The 24,112-nt window shown below is 42.1% G+C and overlaps 1 protein-coding gene across 1 annotated transcript in view; it reads left to right on the plus strand.

Moving 5' to 3' along the window:
- The window catches only part of TULP4 (TUB like protein 4), a 149,417-nt gene that overhangs the window by 117,146 nt on the left and 8,159 nt on the right, over nucleotides 1-24,112 (plus strand). The window contains 9 exon segments of the mRNA XM_056486944.1: nucleotides 1,273-1,439; nucleotides 10,140-10,364; nucleotides 12,446-12,680; nucleotides 13,165-13,309; nucleotides 14,184-14,328; nucleotides 15,575-15,668; nucleotides 17,014-17,157; nucleotides 20,563-22,432; nucleotides 22,434-23,115. Coding sequence (XP_056342919.1) covers nucleotides 1,273-1,439; nucleotides 10,140-10,364; nucleotides 12,446-12,680; nucleotides 13,165-13,309; nucleotides 14,184-14,328; nucleotides 15,575-15,668; nucleotides 17,014-17,157; nucleotides 20,563-22,432; nucleotides 22,434-23,115 — 3,707 coding nt within the window.

The following is a 24,112-nucleotide window of genomic DNA, read 5'->3' on the forward strand; positions in this document are numbered from 1 at the left end:
TGCAAGCCTGCCTTTGAAACACCAGCAGAAATGCAAAATACTGTTTCAGAGTTACTCTAGAAGTGTGACAAAGAACTAGAGGATATAAGGATTTGAAATAAGCATCCTCAAATTAAGCTGTGAATGTCCCTCATCATGAGGTGCCTGTAAGAGAAGTAATTGATATGTATATTAATATCTGTGTATATGAGAGTCAGAGAGTCCCTGTGTGATTCCAGCAAAGTCCTGCTAAGCAGCTGAGTAGATTTTCACAAGTCAGAATCACAGAATCATTAGGTTGGAAGGGACCTCTGGGTATCAGCCACTCCAACCTCCCCTGCCAAGGCAGGGCCCTCTAGAATAGGTTACACAGGGACTTGTCTTGATGGGTTTTGAATATCTCCAGAGAGGGAGACTCCTCAACCTGCCTGGGCAGCTTCTTCCAGTGCTCAGCTGTCCTCAGTGTCAAGTAATTCTTCCTCATGTTGAGGTGGAACTTCTTGTGCTTTAGTTTAAGGCCATTGCTCCTCACTGTGTCACTGGGCACCACTGAAGAGAGTCTGGAACCATCTTCTCGGCACAAACCTTTGAGATAATAATGAGATCCACTCTCAGGCTGCTCTAGACCAAACAAGCCCAACTCCCTCAGTCTCTGTCATAAGAGAGATTCTTCATAGCCTTCATCATCTTTGTATGATGTTGGCAAATGAAAACATATGATATGGAGGCCATATGTATTTATGGACAAAAGTTAAAGTAGTTTTAGTTTCATGTTATACTGTTGTAACTCTAGTTTGAGTTATGCTAAAAGTTATATTGACAGCCAGTGAGAACATGAAGCATTGCCAGATATTCTGCTTTTTTGCACTATAGGCCTTACCAGACAAACACTTTTTGCTGTTTTCTTGGTAAGATTATTCATCTGCATATTAACTTGATTCCACTTATTTACCCCAAAGGGTATGTATGTAGGATCTTCCACATCCGTTTCAACATCTCTAGTAAATTCTTGTCCTTAGATGTTTAGGACCAGCTGCTGATTACATTCTCAGACTCACCACAGAGAGGAAAATTATGTTTTTTACACTTCTTTTTTTCAATTTACAAAATAGTAATTCTCAAAAGCACACTTGCGGCATATTTTCTACTATTTCAATGAAAGGATGTAGGTTTCTAAGTACTTAAGCAACTTTTGAGACCATGTTTTATCTGTTCAAGTCACTTTGCAGCATTTCCAGTTGTTCCTAGTTGTTCCTAGTCAGTGGTTATTGCAGACCATCTTTGTGATTTCAGATGTGGTGGTACAGTGGTGCACACAAGGAGACCTGCTTGCAGTAGCAGGCATGGAGAAGCAGAACCAGCTGGTTGACCTCAGCAATGGTTCCCTGCTGAAAAGCGCACTTGTCAAGTTCTACAACGTGCGTGGGGAGCATATCTACACTCTGGAGACACCTGTGCAGGTAGGAGACATTTTTAAGTCTCTTCTCCATGTTTTGCTGACATGTTTTTCCCACATTAGCTCATTGCTGTAGACCTGCAATGTAGAAAAGGTTGCAAAATGTCCCAAATCCATCCTAAAACACAACACAGATAAAAATATGCTATAAACAATGGTTGTTTGCATTGAGGTAGACATGCAAGACTGCACCTGGTCCATGAACAGACAGATAGAAAAAGAAAATTCCATTGTTTTATGGATAAGTGACTGAGGAGAAAAAAAATATTGAATAACTTGCTTAATATTGTAGCAGAGTCAAGAGCTGGACAAAAATATTCCAAGTCCAGTATCATAACTACAAGATTGTCACTGTAATATTCTAATGTACCATCATTTGGTATGATGCAGTAACCTCAGTCATGTAATTTGCCAAGTAAATGCCAGCACATGGTCTGTGAGCTGCTCAGGAGCACAATGTGCTTCATAGGTCTTTGCTGGTACTTCAGAGCCCAGCTGAATGTAATTCTGTGTCATTTTCTGCAGAATAGGGGTCACTCCATTCTGATTTCTGCTGCTAGTAATGAAACTTTATAATTGCTTTTAAATCTAAAAGTGAAGGAAAATGCTGTAGATATATTAATTATATTTAATGATGATACCATATATTATCATTTTCTTTTCCAGTACCCTGATCTGGAATGGATGCAAAAGGGTGACATCTGCTAAGCCTTTGTGTTTGCTTATATTTAGCATTAACCTGTGCTTATTAACCTTAGCACTCTAATTTAGATAGAATTCTTTAGTTGTGCAAAATGTAAAATAATGGTCTCTAAAGCCAACCTAAATATGTGCAGTGATATCTAATGCTGATTTAGGTACCTAAAGGACTTACCCATAAACACAGCTTTATTGTCTTAAATATAGCCCTTGTAGCAAAGTAGCACAGCCCTTCCCTCTCTGGATCAGTTCTGAAGAAAACATATTTATATCAGTGTTGCTTTTTCCCAGCCCAGGTGAAAAGCAAACCTTGTTCTGTTACTTCAGTACCAGAGCTCAGTATGTGCATATTAGCTGTTGATCCCTCTGGTGCCAGGCTGTGCAATCACTCTGTAGTTTGAGCATCAGAACCCACCAGGTCAGGTTGCCCCAAGGTACACGTGTGTGTGGGCTTCTCCATCACTGCTTTGTTCCTGCCAATCTCAAATTCTCCTTCATTTAAATACTTTCATCTCCCTTAGCTCTCCACATATAGCTTCAATTTCTTTTCCTGTTTTCAGCACTTCTCCTTTCTCCTTTACTTAACCAGCTGGGAGAAAGCACATATTGTGGCTGATGTCGGGGGGCTAATTATTCTGCCATTATGTGGGTGCTTACAGGGCGGAGAGGTCAGGCAGAACAGGTGAATGCCAAGCTTGTACTGCAGTATTTCTAATAGTGGAAGTAGTAACATAAGCCTTTCTGCTCTTTCCAGCTGCTATTTTTGTTGGGAATAGCAATATTTCAGTGTAATGGAGATTTCCCCCATTGTCAACTGCAGACTAAAAGCCAACAACTTCAGAAGTGGTAAGCAAGGTTGCAAGTGAAGGATGAGGACAGTCAGGGAGAGGCAACCACCACTTAATAACAGAATCAAGGAGTCTTATTTCCTTTGGAAATCAAGATAAAAATAACATTCAAACTGATATATTTATGATTATTTAAGAACTGTGTGCGTAAACCTACATAAAATTAGACCCACCTCTCTTCCTTTATTAGTCAGTGTTTAGTCTCTTTATTTGGTGCATCTAAATTCATATTTACTCAGCTGCAGGAGGAAGTGAGTGGTCTTTCAGAAGAACTCCTGTATCTGATCGTGTGGACTTTATTCTCCTATGTATTTGAATTCTGGTCTAGCAGTATTACCAGCTAAATGACAGGTATGCTAGAACATTGTTAACTATTTAGTTTACTGACAAAACCAGATAAAAACCACCATTGCAAAAAATATGCTGGTAATTTCTGTTATGCTGTGCCTCTGCTCCAAAGATGTATTTGCAAAGATGAGAGTGAGTCAGTGGTCCTAGTAATTTGTCTCATGACAAATTCATCAGGGTAAGTTAATTAATTTTCTGTACCATGGCAGTCAGCCTTGTAATGGGATTTTATAAGATTCATCACTGGTTACTGAACTAAAAAAAAAAATTGAAGAAAAGAAAATAATTTCTTCATCTTGAACTCTTCTGCTAAGACTTTCTTATGAAGAAGCAAATATGTGACTGGAAAAGTGCATTGATAATAAATGAATGTTGTTCTGAATGCAAAAGCCAGAAAAAATAAAACAACCATGAACATAAAACATAATGGATTATAGGTACTAAACTATTTTCCATGTGGCCCCAATTCTTTGACATAGCAGATGTCTGAAAATTTTATTAGTAAAATATACTGAACTGTTTTTGTTTCTGCTGTTTGTCTGTCCTGTCTTCGGGATATTCAGGAAGCAGATTTTATTGTTTATAGCAAAACTCAGTCTAAGACTGACAGGATTTATATGCAACTTGGCTGGAATGTTACTGAACATAAAGTCACTGCAAACGCCAGTGGTAGAATGGATTTGGGAACTGCAGGTAACTCATCTCAGTGATGACTGTTGTCATGGATCCCTTCAAGAGGTTTTGTGGGCTGCCTTCTCCTCCAGCTTCAGTTTTGGCATCCTCTGTCTTGTTTGATTAACTCTCTTAAGCTTTTACCTTCAGTGTCGGAATTTATAGTTCATAAACCTAGTTTGCTGACTGTAAAACTCTAGATAAGGAAATCACACTTGTTTAGAAGTCTTGAAATATAAAAGCAGTAGCTTTGCTTGAAAAACAACATTCATATACAGAGTGGTAGAGTTGGCATAGTGTAGCAGTCGCTCCTGTTCCTGACTCTGGGGCTTCAGCCTGGCATCCTGCAAGGATGTGTTTTCAGAATAGACTGAAAAGAGCTGAAAAAGCAGCGGTTAGGGCTGGTCAAATACTGAACTGAATTCTATGCAGAGAGCATATCAAGGGCTGGTGATCACCTGATGACTATTCAAAAACATGTCATCAATTTCTGTAAAATTTACCTCTTTCTACACCTGTCCTTGTATATAGCATGAACACCAATGTGAGGTACCAAAAATAGGCCTGGTTTTTTTCATGGTCCTGTGTTTTCAACATTTAAAAATTACATTGCAGGCTGCCTTGCCGGTCATAATATTTTTATTGGAAGAATGTTAATTTCTTACATTGTTTGGTAAGTCCTCACAACCTTTCCCTGCCATTAAGCAGGGATGAGAATTATCAACTCATTTAAGACAGTTTTATAGTCCTGGTAAGATTGTTTACCGAATGCTTCAACCCAGTTCTGTCACTTTAGAAGTTCTCATCTAATGTGCAGATAGGTCTTTATTATATCAACTAACTGTACCTGCTGTCACTGCTGATTAGAAACAGATGCTTCATATCTTCCTATATCCTGAAATTCAAACAGGAGTCTCCTACAGGATCTCTTCAACATTATCAAACTTCCAACTTTAACAAACTTGTGAATTTTTTCTTTATAATGGTTCAATTTTGTGGCTTATATTTGGTCCCTTCTTCAGTTTTTACGATTTTTTTAATATGTCCCAGAGAGGACCAGGGGAGCAAGAGCATAGATTTAGAAGCTACAATGCAGATCTCCTCCATACACCTTTAATTCTACAGTAAATTTACATTACTTTAAGCTTTTATATTCACTGTGTAGCTGGTGTGAATACAGATTACATCTCAAGTGCACCAAAGGAGGATGAGACTGAGCTAAGCTTCACGTGTGGTATAAACAGCAAGATTAAATGTAAAAAACCCCGTGTTTATCAGTGTAATATTTTTAAACCTAATTCTAATTGGTGTACCAAAGACTAAATCTTTATGGAAGAAGTTTCCAGAAGTCTTTGAGAAGACAACCAACTTGCTATAGACCTGCTGCTGTCAGCATTTCAGAGACTGGTTTTTCGCTGGAAATGTCCCAGCATCTAAGTAAACAGATTTGAGATTATATGATCCTGCAGAAACCTGGTAGTTCTGTAAAGGCTAGAGAAGGAACGTGCAATTTTAGGTTTAATTCAGATCAAAAGGTTCTGAAAGAAGAGGCTGCTTTTTATGTTATCAGCTGAGCAGACCTTGCTTACTTCATTTCTTTCACACAGAGTGTTCAGGTTTGTTGCATCTGAATTAATGTTGCCTTTCATTTATATTGCCTGAAATAAATTTTATTTAGTTGTTATGGGATGAGAACAAAACTTCAAGAAGAGTTCATTTTCTTACAGAGAAAAATGCAACAGTATAGGACTAACTGATAAAACATGCTTTAGGATACCAGTAAGAACCCTGGTGTTCTTTATATAGACCATAGGATCATCTCTGCTGCAGAAATGGATTTTAATCAACACTGGAAATTGAAAACACTTTTCTAAGCAACTCTTTCTGTTAAAATGGAATCTTGTTGTATTGACTTATTAAAAAACACTGTAGAAATAGAGAGGATATAAGAAACAGCTGCAAATCAAATAAGAGTTTACTACATCAAAATCATATCAGGCCAGGGCAGTGGTAGATTTCTCATCATTTGTCACTGTCAGTTCTTAGCAGTTAATATTTTTCCCACTGTCAGTAGGAGGAGCAGAAGAATGAAGGAGTGTTAGGCTGCTTTCCCACAGCCATCTGTGAACGCTGTGGCAGTACAGAGGTGTGCACACAGCTCTCAGGAGCCAGTGGGCACTGCAGCCATTGCACCGTGCAGCTTGTCACTGACAGGGAAGAGTGTGCATCTCCACATCAGCAGTCTGGAGTGAGAGCAAGCAGGCAACCTACTTACACATGCCATTCTCTGGATACTATTTTGCAGTTGTGTTCTTCCTCCTGAGAAAAGTCCTGCTAGCTCCTGGGCTTTCTGCCCTGGAATACTATTTTTATTTCATTACCAATGGGAGTCCCAGTGCCAACAAACAAGGGATTAGTTCAAGCAGCAGGCAGACCCCATGGCTCAAGATTTCTGAGCTCAAGGCAGGCAGCAAGAATCAGCTAGAACAGTGTTTTCATTGACTGAACATCATACAAGTGATGGAATGTATATAAATTATGTTCTTTCCTGTAAGAGAGACAGTAGAGTGACTTACAAGAAGCAACCACAGAGCTTTGAGTGGGAATATCCATTCCTGCATGCTTTTCTAAGGGGATCGACATCCCAGCTAGGGGTAAATATTTGAATAGCTGTGTCTGACTTTCAAGCCCAATTGGAAAGAAATGGCAAAAGAGCTCCTTTTTGGTTACTTGTTGAGATGTGTTTTCAGTTAGCATTTCTCCTGATAAAGCATCTTTTTTGTGTTTTAGACAATGGTTTCTAATATATAACTGTCATAGAGCTATATGTTGGAATTCATTCAGGTATTTACAGTTTATGCTGTGATTTTTGAAAGCCTAATGCTATTTTTATAGGCAACTGAGATTAGAATATTATGTTATATTTGTAGCTGCATTTCTTTGTTCCTAGCAGAAAAAAAAAACCCAACCCCAAACATGGAAAATAAAATTCTTCTGTCCTAGGGTCTGCTTGTTCATTTTGTAACAGGTGGATACAACAACTTTTGTTCTTCCTTGTTTTGCAAAAACAGTGCAAATGAGTGGATGCTTTGAGGAGCAATACTTCTGCATTGGATGTTGGAGGTCAATAGTTTTTTCTCAGTAGAGTTTGAAAAGAAAGCTGTGGCCAGCTCATAACTGACTTGCTGCAGTAATTGATTCATATCCCTTATCCAGCAAGGGAAAGACTAGGAAGCATAGTTATTGAAAAATATTATTGGAGCAGTACTTTAAAGGTCAGGTCAGATTTGGCATTTGGGTGATCTTTTATTTCTCCAAGCCTGTAACGACAGGCTAATTTTCCCTGAAGCTCATCTGAAGTCTTAGCCCTTCACTGTAAATTAAATGTTGCTGAATAGTGGGCTGCAGGAGCACCAAGGATCTGACCATTTCAGAGAAAGGAAGGCAAAGTGTGTCTGGTGGTGTGGTGCAAGTGCTCTTTTTTGAGCTTGAAAATATTAAAACATAATGAGGTTTGTGGGAGACTAACTGTACAAATGGAAGAGTAGAAATGTCATGATTTACAAATAGTACAGCACTTGAAAGTATTGTGTGTGTTTAACCATGCACCCACTCACATATTGTTTGCATATAAATTAATAAACAGAATATAAGAGCATCATACATTGCGAAGTTTAGAAGGTGACTGAATTATGGTTGCCTGTTGGAAAACAGTGGTGAAGTTTTCAGCTTCAGCCTTTCTGCTCTTTGGAGCTCCACAGTGCTGTGTTGCCAGAGGTCTCACCCCATGTTTCAAAGCTTCTGAAAAACATTTCCCTTTAGACTGTGTTTTAGATTGCAAAGGTTCTTGCACTTCTAATATCTGCACCTCTGATGTTCTCTGCGCGCAGCAGTAACCTGAGGAAAGAGGTGGTTTTATTTGACTCTGTTTGGATGAAGAACATCCTACCTGGGTGTGATATATTGGGTTATAATAGCTGCAATATGAGACATCAGGTCTGGGTGTGCTGTACTGGATTATGATACCTGGGATATTAGACTTTTCTTCTGCTGTTAAAGTCTATCCAGTAAATAAATATTTGTGTGCCAAGTCATATCCTTATTTGTTCCCTCACTGTGTTTATAGGTAAGCTGTAGTTGATGTAAGGTGAACAGCAGGATACAGTTTGAATCCCACAGTAATGATCAGGTAGATAGTGCTGCCCATGCTGGGATTCAGCTCTTGGGGAAAATCAGGGTCACTTCTACTGTGCTGTTCTCAGGCTGTCATACAGTAGATGTGACAGTGCCTTTTCAATTGCATTTATTTGGTAGGCAGCTTGAACTGTCTCATTGCTGCCAGACAGTGCGAGGGCCAAGCCACACTCATAAATCATAAAAATACCAATCAGTAGGGGATACTTCTTGTGACCTCTCCTCAGATGTAAGGCTGCCTCCCACAGGTTATGACATGCTATGTAGAATTATTGATGGTACACAAAGGATTTCTCAATTCTTTCAAAGTTCTCCACTACAAAATGCATTTAGCAATTACTGTGAAAATCACAAGGTTCAATGTTGCTGCTTTCTATTTGCGTATCAGTCAGCATGAAGATTTGTGCCTTTGTGGAGGTGTGTGTGTGTGGTATTGCCTAGATGTAATTAAAATTAAGTTCCTTCATTCCTCCTACTTTAAAACCAGTATTTTCCTTGAAATTTAAATTTGGGTAAGATGACATAGTAGGGATGATCTCTTCTGTGAAGAAGTTTTTCATCCAATGCTTTATCTTGATGATAAACATTGATTTAGTGCTGTGCCAGCTGCATTTTGCTTCATATCAGTCACATAAAAATAACTTTTGCCAGTTTTTCGCTTTTAAGCATCTTGAATTTGTAAATGGAAAGGAGGCTTTTTCCCCAGACCAGGTAAACAACCTCTGGGCTCTACCCTACTATCTGGGTACCATGCTAATAAAAGAGTGAATAAAAGCTATTATTGGTGGTGTCTTGATCCTGTCTTCTTGTTTGATACATCTTGTGAAAAGATATTCCAAAGATACCCTGACTTTTCAATAAATACAGTTCATTATTTACATGAAAAACGTGTTTGCTTAAACTTCTGAGTGTCACAGATTGTGAAAACAAGCAAGACCTTCACAGAAAGGAATAAATCTTTTGTAGTTCACTGATGGCAGCCTGCTGTACAGTATTCTTCATGGAGTTAGAGTTTCATTTTACTCTGTGTTGTTCATTGACACAGAGGTAGCAGATGGGATTGAAATACCACAGGGTGTGTCTATATAAGAAAATACAGTGCTTTGTAACACAGCCAGAGATGACAGGTGGGTGCAAGTAATGCTTAAGGGCAAAAGTAATGATCATAGGGCTAGAGGAGGTTACAACAGACTGGTACTTTACAAAAAAAGATGGGATTAGAAGGAAAGTTTAGGGAGCTCCTTGCAAGCAGGAAATAAATGTCCTAAGCAGCAGTTGTTTGTTTATCATTATTCTGTTCCACATTGTGACATTTAGTACCAGTTGGCCCTCACGCTTTCTATTTTTACTGTCGTGATGGACATTTCTGAGCGTAGACAAGTAGAAGACAAAAGGCCATTCTCTGTTGCATTCTTGGTGCTCTTTCACAGTTCAGTTCCTCTTCAAAAGAGACACTGCAGCAGAAGATTTGGTGCAAGACAAGAAAGCTGATTGGGTTTTCTCCACTTGTTTTTTAAGTGTCTCTGGGCATATAATTTAACTTCTCAGTTGTAAAATATGAGCTGTTACCAGTGGATGAAGACTGATTAGATGATTGAATAAATAATTTGGATAGGGCATCAAAAGATCCTGCTTCTCATCACCTTGTGTCTTTAAACTCTCTTATCCTACTTAGGTACTGGATTTGGTAGCTGATTCCTTGTGTGGAGAGCTTTAAGCATTCTGAGTAAAAAGCACTGAATAAATATCAACAGCTGGTTTTGATGATTTGAGATGTTCACATTCTTCTTCTGTGGGCAGTGGTGGGCACTTTTAAGTTTCTGGGAGACTTAGGGTAATGCGACTGGTGCTGAATTCATGTGATCACTTGCTGTGCAGCCATCTTGGAAAGAGATCTTTGGCACAAAATGTTTTGAAGTTGTATCCTTTTGCTCTTCATGCAGCGTCCCATCATCTCCATCTGTTGGGGTCACAGGGATTCCCGCCTGCTGATGGCATCTGGGCCCGCGCTGTACGTGGTCAGGGTGGAGCACAGGGTCTCCAGTCTGCAGCTGCTGTGCCAGCAGACCATCGCCAGCTGCCTGCGGGATGACAAGGACATCAGCAAGCTGACCCTGCCCCCTCGGCTCTGCTCGTACCTCACCACTGCCTTCATACCAACAATCAAGGTAAAAAGAAAGAAATGTGTCTATTGTGAAGAGGAAAGTGTTACTAGGTCTAACCCCTCCGTGGTGCTCCTAAGTGACAATGGCTAAATTATAAGATTTTATCATTTTAAAAGCTTTTGTATCCTCTTCAAGACCCCACTGATGCATTTGGTGTCTATTAAAAATCTGTAAATGCTGATCTGCATTATTCCATGGAGATGGCCTTTCCAAGTACATTAAAAGGGTAAAATATGCTGGTGACTCACAAAGACTTCTGAAGAAGCTCATGCTGGTGATAATACTCTGTCACAGATACAGGAAGGATTCACGGGGTAAAACTGTTGCCTCTCTACATGTCACATGCTGCTTATATTGCCAGGAAGGTTAGACTTAAGACCTGGGGCTGCCCAAACATTTCTTCTAACAGTGAGTTCTGCTGATCTTACTGCTCTAGCAGTGCTATGGAATAATGAACCAGGTATCACACTTTTTTCCTGTACCACAAGCAAGATCATCTGCACAACCTGTTTGTTTTATGGTTTTGCTCTCAGTAACATCTTGGGATTACCAGCTGTTATTAGCTGGTAAATGCTTGACATTCAAATATGCAAAATCACATTTTGTGATTTTTTTATGTGTGTGTTACAGCAGTCTCTTAAGCCAGAGGTCCTTGTTAAAACAATGCAGAGCTGAAAAACTCATTTGAAATCAGTGGGACTGGGCCAGCTTAAATGTGAACAAATTATGCCTACAAAATAATAATTAAACATGGTTCCATTTGGGTACTGCTAATCAGGGCAGTCTGTGTAACTGTAAATCATTTGCTTTGTCAAAGAACAATAAATGCCTTGCTGTAACCATAACTCCTGGTTCTACAAAGACGCAGAGCATTTATCAGACTAGAAGTCTCCAGTTCTTTCTAGTTCTTTCCATCCTTCTCCAGTTTCCTGGATGTCAGGGAAGGCAGGGGAGGGGACAGGATGGGCTGGATGAAGGCAGTAGTTGGCTGGGAGCCCTGGTGGGGATCAGACAGCTGTACAGGGACACATCGTTGCTAACAGCCTTTGTGTCACCTCCTAGAGGAAAAGTCAGGATGCAGAGTGGTTGTGGCACTGCATAGCTGAGAGATGGAAGTGGGGTTTTCAGAAGCCACATGCCTGTTCTGTTTCATGGTTGTTTCTGGGGCCTCATCAGCACTTACGCTTTACCCTGGCTCATCCCCAGAGACCCACTCAGCCTATGTTGTCAGCCATGCCATCAGTGCTAGGCAAGGCACCCTCCTCCCTGTGTATATTCCTCTTCCACCTCCAGCTTGCAGACCACATTACAGGTCACTCCTCGGCCTATACCCATTTACCAGGTTAAGGAAGCCTATTTCTTTCCCTACCTTTTTTTTCTTTAATTTTGAAAGAAACTCTGTTTGCCTATACACATTAATAGTATTTGTGTCATACAGGCTATATTGTCCTAGACGAAAGCAGTCCTTCTGTTTTAGGACTGAGATTTTTCATGGATTAATACGTAATAGCAGGGCAAAGTAACCCAAGCTTTGTGCGTGTATTTCTCTACATGGCACACAGATAGACCCTCAGCTAGGATGGGACACGTGCTTGCAAGTGATATAAAAAGTACAAGTTTCTTTCAGGGTTGACAGCATTGTAGCATAGTGATATAGCATGTACCAATACTAACCAGGAATGGGATCTGAGTGTCCAGGTTCACTTGGAGGGCCTGCAGGAGACAAGATATTCTGATACTTGACCACATTACTCAAGTTCAAAAAGAAGTTTCTGATAAGACCTGGAACTTGAAGACAGGTTTGTTGTCTCATTCAGTGCTCTGACCACAGGTTCAACCTTCCTTTTTGACTAGTTTTAGTTTTCATTTTCTGCATACAGCTGCTTTTGACCTAACTAAATAACACAGCCACTCAGTCTTGCATGTGGGTTCTACAGAACTCATAAAGTAACCTATACTAATCTTCACCTCCCAAATTAGAGTTGGGTTCAAGTTCAGTTAGTTGTGTTGGGACTAAGTCACCACAAGAAAAAAACCCAACTAATATCGGAAAACTTTCTCTTTCCTTCCTCTGTTTAATTAAGCCTCCAATCCCAGACCCAAACAATATGAGAGATTTTGTCAGCTACCCAACAGCTGGTAATGAACGGCTTCACTGCACCATGAAGCGGACAGAAGATGACCCAGAGGTTGGTGGTCCATGTTATACTCTGTACTTGGAATACCTTGGGGGACTGGTGCCCATCCTCAAAGGACGTCGTATCAGCAAGCTGCGGCCGGAGTTCGTCATCATGGATCCTAAAACAGATGGAAAAGCAGGTAGAATTCAATTGTTGCTCTGTATAAAAATGATTCAGCAATACCTTGGACATTAAATCCTCAAGAGTTTTAAAAAATATATGCAACATGGATGGTTGCATCTGATATTTTTTTTCTGATGTGAAAAAAATCTTTAGTGTGACCTAGAAGCTTCTGAAATTATACCCTGCTGCCTTCTGTTTTACAGAAGAGAACTTGTATTCTGAGTAATGGAAAATAGATTGGTAATTACCAGAAAATATTTTTTAGTCTCAATTTTGAAGTCAATTGAATGCTATTCATCCCTCTGAATCATGTTCACTTGAGTTCAAACCATTGGAAATTTGGAGTTTGAAGGCAGAGTGGAGAACACTTAATTTTCCTCTGCAAAGTTTTCTTTCAACTGCTGCCTGTGGATCAGGTTTATGCTTCTGATGACTGAGAGTTATAATTTATACCAGTTTTCTGAAGCAGCACTTAAATTTTCTGGGGCCTGTCTTGATAGATGAAATCTATGGAAACAGCTTGATTTCCACTGTGATTGACAGCTGCAACTGCTCCGACTCCAGCGATATTGAACTCAGCGATGACTGGGCAGCAAAGAAATCTCCAAAAATCAGTCGAGCTAGCAAATCACCTAAACTCCCCAGGTAATAACATCTTGGATATTTCTTCTTTTTCCCCAAGTGGCCTCTCTTCCTCCCTTCCTCCCCTGCCTCTCCGTCCTTCTCTTGACACTTTGTAGAATGAAAAGTAAACTCCTTTGGGCACATAGGAATCCTCTGTAAGACTGGGGTCCTCTATAGGGTGCAGTTCTCAGAGATTGGCATAGAGTTGGACTTTGGAGAAGATTTCTGGGACAAAATGTAATGGGAAACAATAGAGCACAACTTCTCCCCAGGCAGTCTCAAAGAAAGATTTTATAAACTCTCCCACTTTTTCTTTTTTTTTTCTTTCTTGCCACCATGGAATATATATTTCATCCTTTAGACAGACTGTTTTTTGCTTTTGTTTGTTATATTTCTGCCAGTGAGCTCTTTAGGTGCTTGAGCTGGTATTCTTGACCTCCTCTCCTTGTATAGTGGGAGGTAGAAATAACTTTGGGCTTAGGGTAGGAACACTGACAATATTTGCGGAGCCTTGGTTTGCTGTATACTAATGTAAAAATCTGTCGGCTGAGGTGTTATGTTCTCATTTCTTGAAACTTTGCTCAAAGTCTGCAGAGCTGAGATCATTCTACACCTTTTAGGGATTAGTGGAAGGTATATTGTATCTGGCAGAAGTGCTGTAAGCTTTATTAGATTAATTAGAAAGCATCCAGCATGAGTTACTGCAAGTGTGTCAGGTTTTCTGTATCTTCAATTTTGGCCTGTAATTCTCCATCTTGTAGGCTCTACAGTCTTTATTAGTCACTTTGAGGACATCCTAAGAGTTGTCTTCTTCTTACATCTTTCCATTCAAAGACATGGGTTTTGTGCATTTTACCTTGCCCATTGTTGATTCTAAGTGCTGCTTTACCTGCAGAATCAATATAGAAGCTCGCAAATCTCCAAAGATGTCACGAGCTGCACAAGAGATCTCAAGATCACCAAGGTTACCAATAAGGAAACCCTCTATTGGTTCACCAAGCCTGACACGAAGAGAGTTTCCTTTAGAAGATATTACTCAGGTATTGTGCACATTGTTACCATAGCTGATTCAAATGCATTTCTTTCATGAGGCAGCGTGTTGTGATAGAGGTCCAATGATCAGCAATAGAAGTTTTCATTAAATTGCAATAAGTAGAGAGAACTAGAGAATTGCATTGTCCAGTTCAGTACTAATGTTCCAAAGTGGCAATGGTGTATCAGGTGTTGCTTGGTAAGTATCAGGACCATTTACTTTTGTCAGTATGAATCCATGTGAGGTTTTATTCTAGGTAGTGGTGTTGGCTTTTTAAAGTGTATTCGAAAACACTTCATCAGTTTCTCATCTTAATGCCACCGTAATTCTTTATTTTGCTAGGGATTGCAGAGATAAGGAAATGTTTGCTTCAGAGGACCACATGATCTGTTTCATAATTAACATAAAACAGTCTTAATTGAAAGGAAGGAAATGAATTACCACTTTGTGCTCTTTGTGGTGTTCATGTCCTCTGGGTAAATGAAACTTAGCAGGCTCTAGAACTGTCTGGGTTGTATATTTCATTAATAACAGCCTGTATTCTTTTAATTTTCTTTTGTTTGGTTTGTTTCTTTCTGCTCTCTTTTTTCGCTTTTTCCTTTATATGAAAAATTCTATAGTAGTTACACAGAGATAAGACCAAAAGCCCTTTGAATAGAGCAGAAGACCTGAGGCTCAGATTCTGCTTCTGATACTGGCAGCATAACTCCTGGCCTTTAAGAAAAATCTATTGGTCTTTCAGACTCATAATATGTGTACCCTGGCAACAGTGGTTTGGGAAGTTGCTTCAGGAGCTCCAGGGGAATATAAGTTTGTTGTTATGAGTAATTAATTTGTCTTGTTTATTGTTCTATAAAGTGATTCATGAGCATAGAACCAATGGGCAGGGTGTATCACTCTCTGAAATACAGAATAGCTGTGGTCCTGCTGGGCAGGAGCAGCAAGTGCCAGAAAGTAGACTTGTTCTCACTAAGCAGGCATTCTCCACTAAGTGTTGTTCAGATCTTCAATAGCTTTAATCACCCTGTGGCTGTTGCATACATCATTTCTGATGGTGTTAATACATCAGAATGAGTTTTCTTAATGACTGGGTAAAATGTTGCTACATAGGCACTTTAGGCTGTTTCAATACAATAAAAACAAGAGAAACTGAAATTGCATTATCACTTGCAATAGCTTGATTGCTCTGCAGTTTTTTATTAGGGCTTGAACAGATTTTATCAGGTAAAAATGATCTTGTTTTTGTTTTGCAGCACAACTACCTTGCTCAGGTTACATCTAATATCTGGGGAACCAAATTTAAAATTGTGGGTTTGGCTGCTTTCCTACCAACTAACCTTGGTGCAGGTAAACATAAACTGTTGATTTTTTTGCACATAAAATTCTTTCTAACAAACAAGAAACTTATGCCATGAGATTTTTTGTAAGTGATCAAAAGGCTTCTTTAACAATGCACTTATTTTCTGTGGACAGTGGGAATTAGATTTTATAAAATTCACTGTAACTGAAGGAGATTAAACTCTATAAATACAATAATGAGATGATCAATAAAATGCCAAAAGCCTCACTTGTAATAAAACAGTAAATTAATGTTTGAGCCCAGACCTCTATTTTTACAGCTTATTTGAACAAAACCCACACAAATAAAAAAAGGGTTTTGCAAGAAGACTATAGAAATAATAGGTTTTAAGTTACTGAAGTATTTTTAAAAGATTTTTTTAGTTATTTAGGTACAAATTATACAAAAAAGCTATTACAGCATCATGCTCAAGATTCTTCATGTCACTGCAGACCCTCATCACATGGTTCTCCAGCTAGAGCATCAGAAATCTGGTAGCCATCATTAAAAGCAGCAGTTGTCTATCAACCTTTTTCTGGGTAGGCCAGTTCTACCCAATAGTCCTGTTGGAAGGAAGAAGGCTGGGTTAAAAACAGGTACCACCTCGCAGAACTGAGCTCTGAACTGAAATATTAACACAAGGCTAACAGTTTAATGAGCTCTTTAGAAAACTTATTTTGTCCCATGTTGCACTATATAGTTGGGTCTGGAGTAAAGATGCCATGGATGCAGCATCAGATGAATAACTTTTGTGGCTATATGGACTGCTATCAGCAGTTGAGTGACCACAGGTCATTCTAATTCTCTCACTGCCAGTGGCAGATAGGGAAGGATATAAGTGTAGAGTAAGTGTATAGACTGATAACTTCTTTCAAATGTTTTCCCAGTCTCCAATTGTTTGGCTACCAGGGATTTCCTGAGCCCAGTGGGATTTCTTCGTATGTAGTAGCCATCAGCAGATTTCCTTCCTGAGAGCTTTGCAGATTTCCTCTATAAGTTGGTAGCATCATGTGGTGAAAAGTTTCAGAAGTAGAATGGAAAAAAAAGTATTTTCCTTCCATAAAAATAGCTGTAAATACAAGATGAAGTAATTAATTATTTAATTACAGAGATGCTGTTTAAAGAGAAATATTTAAATATTTAAAGAGAAATAGCTGAAAGCAACAATCTCTCTTATCCCATTTATGCAAATTGTTACATAGTGATTTGACAAATAATGGCTTGCCCATGCACATGTGTACAGTAAATAACAATATTCATAGCTCTTCTGTCTGCTTGGAATTGCTTCTTCCTGAGCTTTACATGCTATTTGTGTAACAGACTTTTTTGTTTCTTGTTATATTCTTTCTCTAGTAATATATAAAACCAGTTTGCTGCACCTGCAGCCCAGGCAAATGACAATATATCTCCCAGAAGTGCGGAAGATTTCAATGGACTACATTAACATGCCTGTCTTTAATCCAAATGTTTTCAGTGAAGATGAAGATGATTTACCAGGTAAGGAGGAGCTGGAGGGCTGCTGTGTTATGGGTTAAGTTAGATGGAGGTCAGGTTGGTTGTGTCATGGTCCCCTCTGGCAAACACACAAAGCAAAATTGTTTAGTGTGATGGGGTCCTGCAGAACTGAGTTAGAATAAGGCTAATATGTACTACAGGCATTGTTTTCTATAATGTGTGAAAAATACAATCCATAAAGAGCTCCTTAGTTGCAAGTTCATTGGGAAATTAGTCATCTGCTAATTCATCTTAGTTTGCTAGGAATTCTCCACAGACTGAAGCCTTGCATTCTGCATCTTGATAGGACAGAATTGTAACATGTTGGAAACCCAAACAGGTTGTTCTTGAGACCTGATGGCATCAAAGCACAGCTGGCTGATAGGAGCTTGGGTTGGAGGGGAGGTTCCCATAAAGCTCAGCCACCCTTTCAGAAGAGATAAAAGCTCATTTGGATTTTATGACTACTAAGAGGCTAAAGCAGTAAAGCAGTCAATAAACAAAGCAGGATCAGGAATTTTTCACTTCACTGAGATGTAAGGTAGCAGAAGATGTAAGCAGTGCAGGTAAGGTTTGTGTGCAGGTGATGATGTGGGAGATGAAAGGACTGGAAGTACTCAATATCTCCTCCAATCAAAGCAAAATCATCATGCCAATAAAATTAACAAACAATAGAAAATAGGATAAATTAATACATTTTCAGAATTTTCATATTACTGAGGGACTCCTGTTGCCCAGTCACAGGTTTCTGGAACTATGGAAGTGGCTGTCATGGCAGTACCCTTTAAAAAGGAAGGAGTGTGAGCACTGCAAAACAACTAAAGACTTGTGCTAAAGTCTACTGAAACAAATGGAAATTTCTCATTATTTCAGACCAGGGTTTCAACTGCTGACAGCAGCAAAGCTTTTGTCTGACCTAAGCATCAGAGTAGTCCTCTGGACTTCAAAATAAATGCATGTATTATTCGAATTAAGCCCATTTTTTTCAGTCTGGGGGACTTGGCTTGCTTAATTTCTGTCTACATGATACTCACCTGTAGTATCTGAAGAAAATAATAGAGACATTGGTGATTGTATATATATTACTAATAGGAAGCACCCAACATTTGTTACTATGAGACATTGTCCAAGCTGTCAGAAAGTAATATAAAAACTAAATAGAAAAAAGTTAATACAAATTTTCACATCTCGTCCTGAAAATTGGGTTGAATCTGCACTAAGAGATGAAATGGTGCTCATAATTGCAGGTACACCACATAAATTATTATAGAGACTCTTGTAACAGCTCTTTGAGAAGGCTAGTAAAGGAATTTTACTACCCTGTCCTCCGTAATAGCCTTCCTCTTGTCCACTTTTTCCTTTCTAATTTCTTCTGAAAATTTATTTCTGACTTACTAAATGGTGGCTTTCTAAAGCCTGCATATAAAGGAAGAAAGTACCATATACTAAAGGAAAAAGTATTGCAGGGTAAATAATGATTACATGATAGATTAGAAAAAACACAGTAGAAAGCTGCTCTTGGGCAGTGCAATGTTCATAGTGAGGTACACTTGGGACAGGTGTTTTTTAATGTAGTCACTAAAGATTTGGCAAGACAAATGCATGGTGAATTGATTTAACTTACAAAGTATGCAAACTAATAAAAAATTATTAAAAACCATTGGAGAAATGAAGAAAACATTGGATTTAAGCACTCAGGAGTATTAAGCAGCGCCACAACAAATGATATTTTGTTGGATAAGGGAAAATGACAGCAACATTTGGGGTTGCTCAAGCCAAGCTAACAATTAAACCTCAGGCTCTGGCAGCTATATTGCTAAGCCTGCAGGCATCAGGGTGAAAGCATGGCCTGCCAGCCAAGCACAGAACCACAGAACTGCCTTAGGGTCAGTTAAGTTTGGCTGCTGGTCTCCCTCTAAAGGAATGAACTGAACTACCATAAGTATTTGCCAGTGTAGCCACAGTGCTATCTGTACACCTCCCACGTTCATGACTGATGCTGATAAAAGCCTGATGTCACCGAAAATGTAATTATAGGGCACAGGTAGATGACTAGAATTTTAATTAGATTTAATTAGAAATTAATTAGGAACTGGGCAGCATTTGGAGGAATCCTGACTAATGGATCTCTTACGTGATCTGGTCTTGCAAATCACAGGTCTCCACAGAATTTGGCACACTTAAATATGGATATAAAACTGGATAAAAACTGGGTATGACACTAGACCCTTGGTCTCTTTTCCTTCCGCAAACCTACTTATACAACTCACTTCCCATTTTCTGTGGGGATTTTTACCAGAAGCTAAATAAAAAATAAAGAACATGGAATATTCCTGGAAATTCTAATATAGTATTTACTAGTTTTCCTCTTTGTTTTGTTCCTTCTTGACTTCTGCATCTCTACTTGGATCCAGGGTCCTCATTTTCCTGCTCCAGCTCTTCAGTGGTAGTTCCTATTGAAATCACTTTCTACAAAAGGAACTGCAAACAATTGAGCACTCTTCATGCTTCTGCTCAAAATTATGAGAATTGCTTATTGTCACATTTTGCCTTTTTCAGTGCCACCACATGTAGGAAATTTTCTGATTGCTGCCTGTCCAAACATTAATGCTGCAGTCACCCTGACTACTGTACCCACTTCTTGAATCTTTATAGCTTCCCATCTATTTCCTCACATTTTCTCCTTACAGATCCTCTGAGAACTTTTATAAGTTTTGTGTGCATTTCATTCCATCATATTCCTCTCTCTCTGTGTTTCAGCTTCCTTGCTTTTGCTGGTTGGTTTGTCACCCTCTGTACTCAACTTTTCCCAACTATTGCCTGTGTTCTCCAGTTCTCCCAAGCTCATTACGTCTAGAAACCTTATACTAGGTATTATACAGTGTCTTCAGTGCAGGGTTCAACTTTCTTAGCCTAGACTTCTTTTGTTTATTTGCTTGTTTTTGTTCAATTGTTTGTTAATGTGTTTACTGTCAAAAGTCCTTCCCTGAAAACTAGTGAGTCCCGATTTAGCAAAGCTTTTATTGATTTGAGCAGAAGCGGTTAAAATGTGATGATGAGTGAATGCTGATTGATATCGTGACAGTCCATGGGGATTGCAGTGCAGGCTGAAAGTGCGCTCTGAAGTGTCACTGCCAAGAAGTGGCTTTAAAGTTGGTCACCAGCTGTTACGAGCAGCTCTTGCGCGATGGGAATCTAGGGAGACGGGCTGGCTTGCATATTCCCACTGAGGTCTGACCCACCGGTTTTGGGAACAGGTGGCAGCCCCTCCGGCCGCAGTGCAGTCCGTACAGGTCGCAGATGGTTTGAAAGGCCCCCGGCCCGGCCCGGCCATGGCAGGGAGAGGTGCGGGGCAGGGAACGGAGGCTGGGCGCTGACGCTCGGTGTTGTGTGTGTTGTCCCTTGCAGTGCCCGGCGCCCCCGGCGCGCCCGCCAGCAGCCCGCCCTGCACCGTCAACATCCCCATCGCGCCCATCCACAGCTCGGCGCAGGCCATGTCGCCCACGCAGAGCATCGGCCTGGTCCAGTCGCTGCTCGCCAACCAGAACGTGCAGCTGGACGTGCTGGCAAACCCGCCGGCCGAGGCGGGGGGCGAGGGGCCGGGGCCCTTCCCGGGGGCTCCGGGCCGCTTTCCCGGCCCCGGGGCGGGGGCGCTGGCCGTGGGCGAGCTGGGCCGGCCGCCCCCGCCACCGCTCGCCCCGCCGCCGCCCGCGCCCCCCGCCATCGCCCTGGCCGACCTTCGGGACCACGGCGACCGCGAGCATGAGCCCCCGCCCAAGGCCAAGGCCCCGCGGCCGGGGCCGCCGCTGGTCGAAGGTGACGCCGTCATCTTTGGGGCCGCTCCGGAGCTGCAGCTGAACAAGATGAACCCGCCGCCTCCCTACCCCGGCACCGTCCCCGCCGTGCCCGCCGCCGCCCTGCCGCCCCCGCCCGGCCCCCCGCAGCCGCCCCTCGATCTCTGCCTCAAGAAGGGGGAGTTCTCCCTCTACCCGGCGGGGCACTACCAGACGCCCCTGGGGTACGAGCGGATAACGACGTTCGACAGCAGCGGGAACGTGGAGGAGGTGTGCCGGCCTCGCACCAGGATGCTCTGTGCCCAGAGCACCTACACCCTGCCGGGCCCCGGCAGCTCCGCCACCTTGCGCATCACAGCTGCCGAGAAGAAGATGCAGCAGCCCTGTGCCAGCGCCACCTTGAACCGGCTCACGGTGCCCCGTTACTCCATCCCAAGCGGGGACCCGCCGCCCTACCCTGATATTGCCAGCCAGCTGTCCCAGGGCAGAAGCATGGCACAGAGGCTGGACAGCAGTATCATTCATGCTACTCTGCGGAGGAACAGCAGAGAGGCAGCCCTGAAAATGGCTCAGCTGATGGATGGTCAGAGAGCCACCTTGCAACTTCCCCCTAAGGCCAAGAGCAACATTGTGTCGGCACAGTACCAGCCGAGAGTGCCCACGGCCTTGTACACCTGCAGCCAGTGCAGCAGTGGTGGCGCTGGCAGCAGCAGCAGTGCGAGCGCTGGTGGCACGGGCGGCATCGCTAGTGCCAATGCTGGTAGCAGCGCTTCCAGCATTGGTGCCATGAGACCAGATCTGAGCGCAGGGAGTGGCTCCCAGCACAGCTCTGTCATTGCTCACTCTGTCAGTACTTCACCTCTGGCCTCCCAGTCGTCCTACAGCTTGCTGAGCCCGCCTGAGAATTCTCGTGACCGAGCAGATTATATCAACTCTGCTTTCACGGAGGATGAGACCCTCTCTCAGCACTGTCCAGTGGAGAAATCGGTACGGCACGTACCTGTGTCCTTGACAGAGGCTACCCTTAGTGTGAAACGGCCACCGCCGTACCAGTGGGATCCTATGGTGAGTGAAGAGATATGGGTTCCTCAGGAAAGGACATCTCAGAGCTCAGTGCCCAACCCCCTAAAACCTCCTCCACTCATCATTGGTCAAGCTCAACATCTGGATATGTCTCGAGTGCCATTTGTTTCCCCCAAGTCTCCAACCAGTCCCACTGCCACTTTTCAGACGAGTTATGGGGTTGGAGTACCTTACCCAGGAAGCTACAGTGCCCCACCCCTTCAGGGAATGCAGGCCCCCTGCTCCCCCAAAGAAGCTCTGGCCCCAACACAGTTTGCACAGCAGGAGCCCACAGTTGTGCTTCAGCCAGGTTATCCATCCAACCTTTCCTATTGCCCTTTGCCACCCATGTACCCGGGAAGTAGCACTTGCTCTAGTTTACAGCTGCCACCGATCGCCTTGCACCCGTGGAGCTCCTACAGCCCTGCCCCCCAAACCGCTCCTCGTGGTGGAGAAGCCGGTGATGTCTCCCCCGCCAGCAGAGCTGCAGGGCCACGTGGGCACAGAGGTCGTGGTGGAGACGGCAGACACGTTCCAGGAGGTGCTCTCCTTGACAGAAAGCCCTGTTCCACAAAGGACTGACAAATTTGGCAAGAAGAGCAGGAAACGCCTGGACAGTCGAGCCGAGGAAGGAAATGTGCAGGCTATCACTGAGGGCAAGGTCAAAAAGGAGGCAAGGACACTGACTGACTTCAATTCACTGATAGCCAGCCCTCGGCTGGGGAGGGAGAAGAAGAAGGTCAAGAGCCAAAAAGATCAGCTCAAGTCCAAGAAACTAAACAAGACAAATGAGTTTCAGGACAGTTCAGAGAGTGAGCCAGAGCTTTTTATCAGCGGAGACGAACTGATGAACCAGAGCCAGGGCAGTAAAAAGGGTTGGAAAACTAAAAGGAGTTTGAGGACAGCCAGTGAGCTGGATGAATTCAAGTGCCGGAAGGCCAGCGAGAAGGAGGATGGGCGACTGGGAAGCCAAGGCTTTGTGTATGTGATGGCCAACAAGCAGCCACTGTGGAATGAGGCAACACAAGTCTACCAGCTGGACTTCGGAGGGCGGGTGACCCAGGAGTCAGCAAAAAATTTCCAGATTGAGCTGGAAGGACGACAGGTAGGAAGGGGTGGCATGCACTTGCTGGAATGGGGGCTATGATGTGGGAAAGCCAGGAATAAGCTGTCTCTCATGCTGCAGAGAGCCTCCTGCTTTTGTCAGCTATTCCATGAAAAAAAACGTTGTCATGTGCTTGATAAAAAACAGCTGTCAAAGGTCTGAGTTCTGCAGATAGGATGAAGTTCAGCTGTAAAGTAAATACACAAAATAAGTTTGGTCTTACTGCAGTCAGACATGGGAACAAAGGCCTCCTTTAGTCTGGCTCTCATTGCTGAAGATTTTGTAATAAACACGACAGCTCTCTGCAGCAGTAGCTGTGCTTGCCATCAGTGATGGCTGTGGATGGCAGGTAATTGAATAAACACTGCTCTCTTCTTGCCCTGCTCACAAAGGTTAGCCAGGCAGCAGGTGGCTAAGGCAGTCACCCTCCCTTCGTGCCAAAATTTTCACTTGTGAGCAGCTACCAGGCCTTGGGTTGGCTCTTAATGCTAGAGGAGATAGACACTGACCCATCCCAAAACAAGGTGGTCCTGGGCTGCTTTTGAACTGCCTATGATTAGAAGGTCAATGGCTAGTTCAGAAAATCAAAATTTAATTTTGGCCAGAGTGGTATGTGATTACTACTACACCAAACCCAGGCTTGTAAGTGGTGCTAATTAGGAGGATGCTGAACTGAGACTCAGGAGACAGACTCATATTTATTTCCTTTGCCAGCTATAAGTCACTTTTGGTTTGCTAAAGATATCAAGGCTCTCCTCTTCCTCTGATTTAAGTATCTGACATGCATGGCCAGTCTTTTGGTTTTGCTTGTATGAGACAACAGCTCAAAGGCAGCGATCAGAGCCATTTGTACCCCCTTTCTTCTTCAGTTAAATGGCTGTGGATATGTCCCCATGGGCAGCTGTGCAAAACCACCCAACCAATGGTTTTTTCCTGCTGGAGGTAACAAAGCCTGCTTTAACTTGCACAGTCAGTCCCCATTCTAGCTCAAGGATCT

Source organism: Oenanthe melanoleuca, chromosome 3 (assembly GCF_029582105.1).
Source record: "Oenanthe melanoleuca isolate GR-GAL-2019-014 chromosome 3, OMel1.0, whole genome shotgun sequence".
Classification (NCBI taxonomy): domain Eukaryota; kingdom Metazoa; phylum Chordata; class Aves; order Passeriformes; family Muscicapidae; genus Oenanthe; species Oenanthe melanoleuca.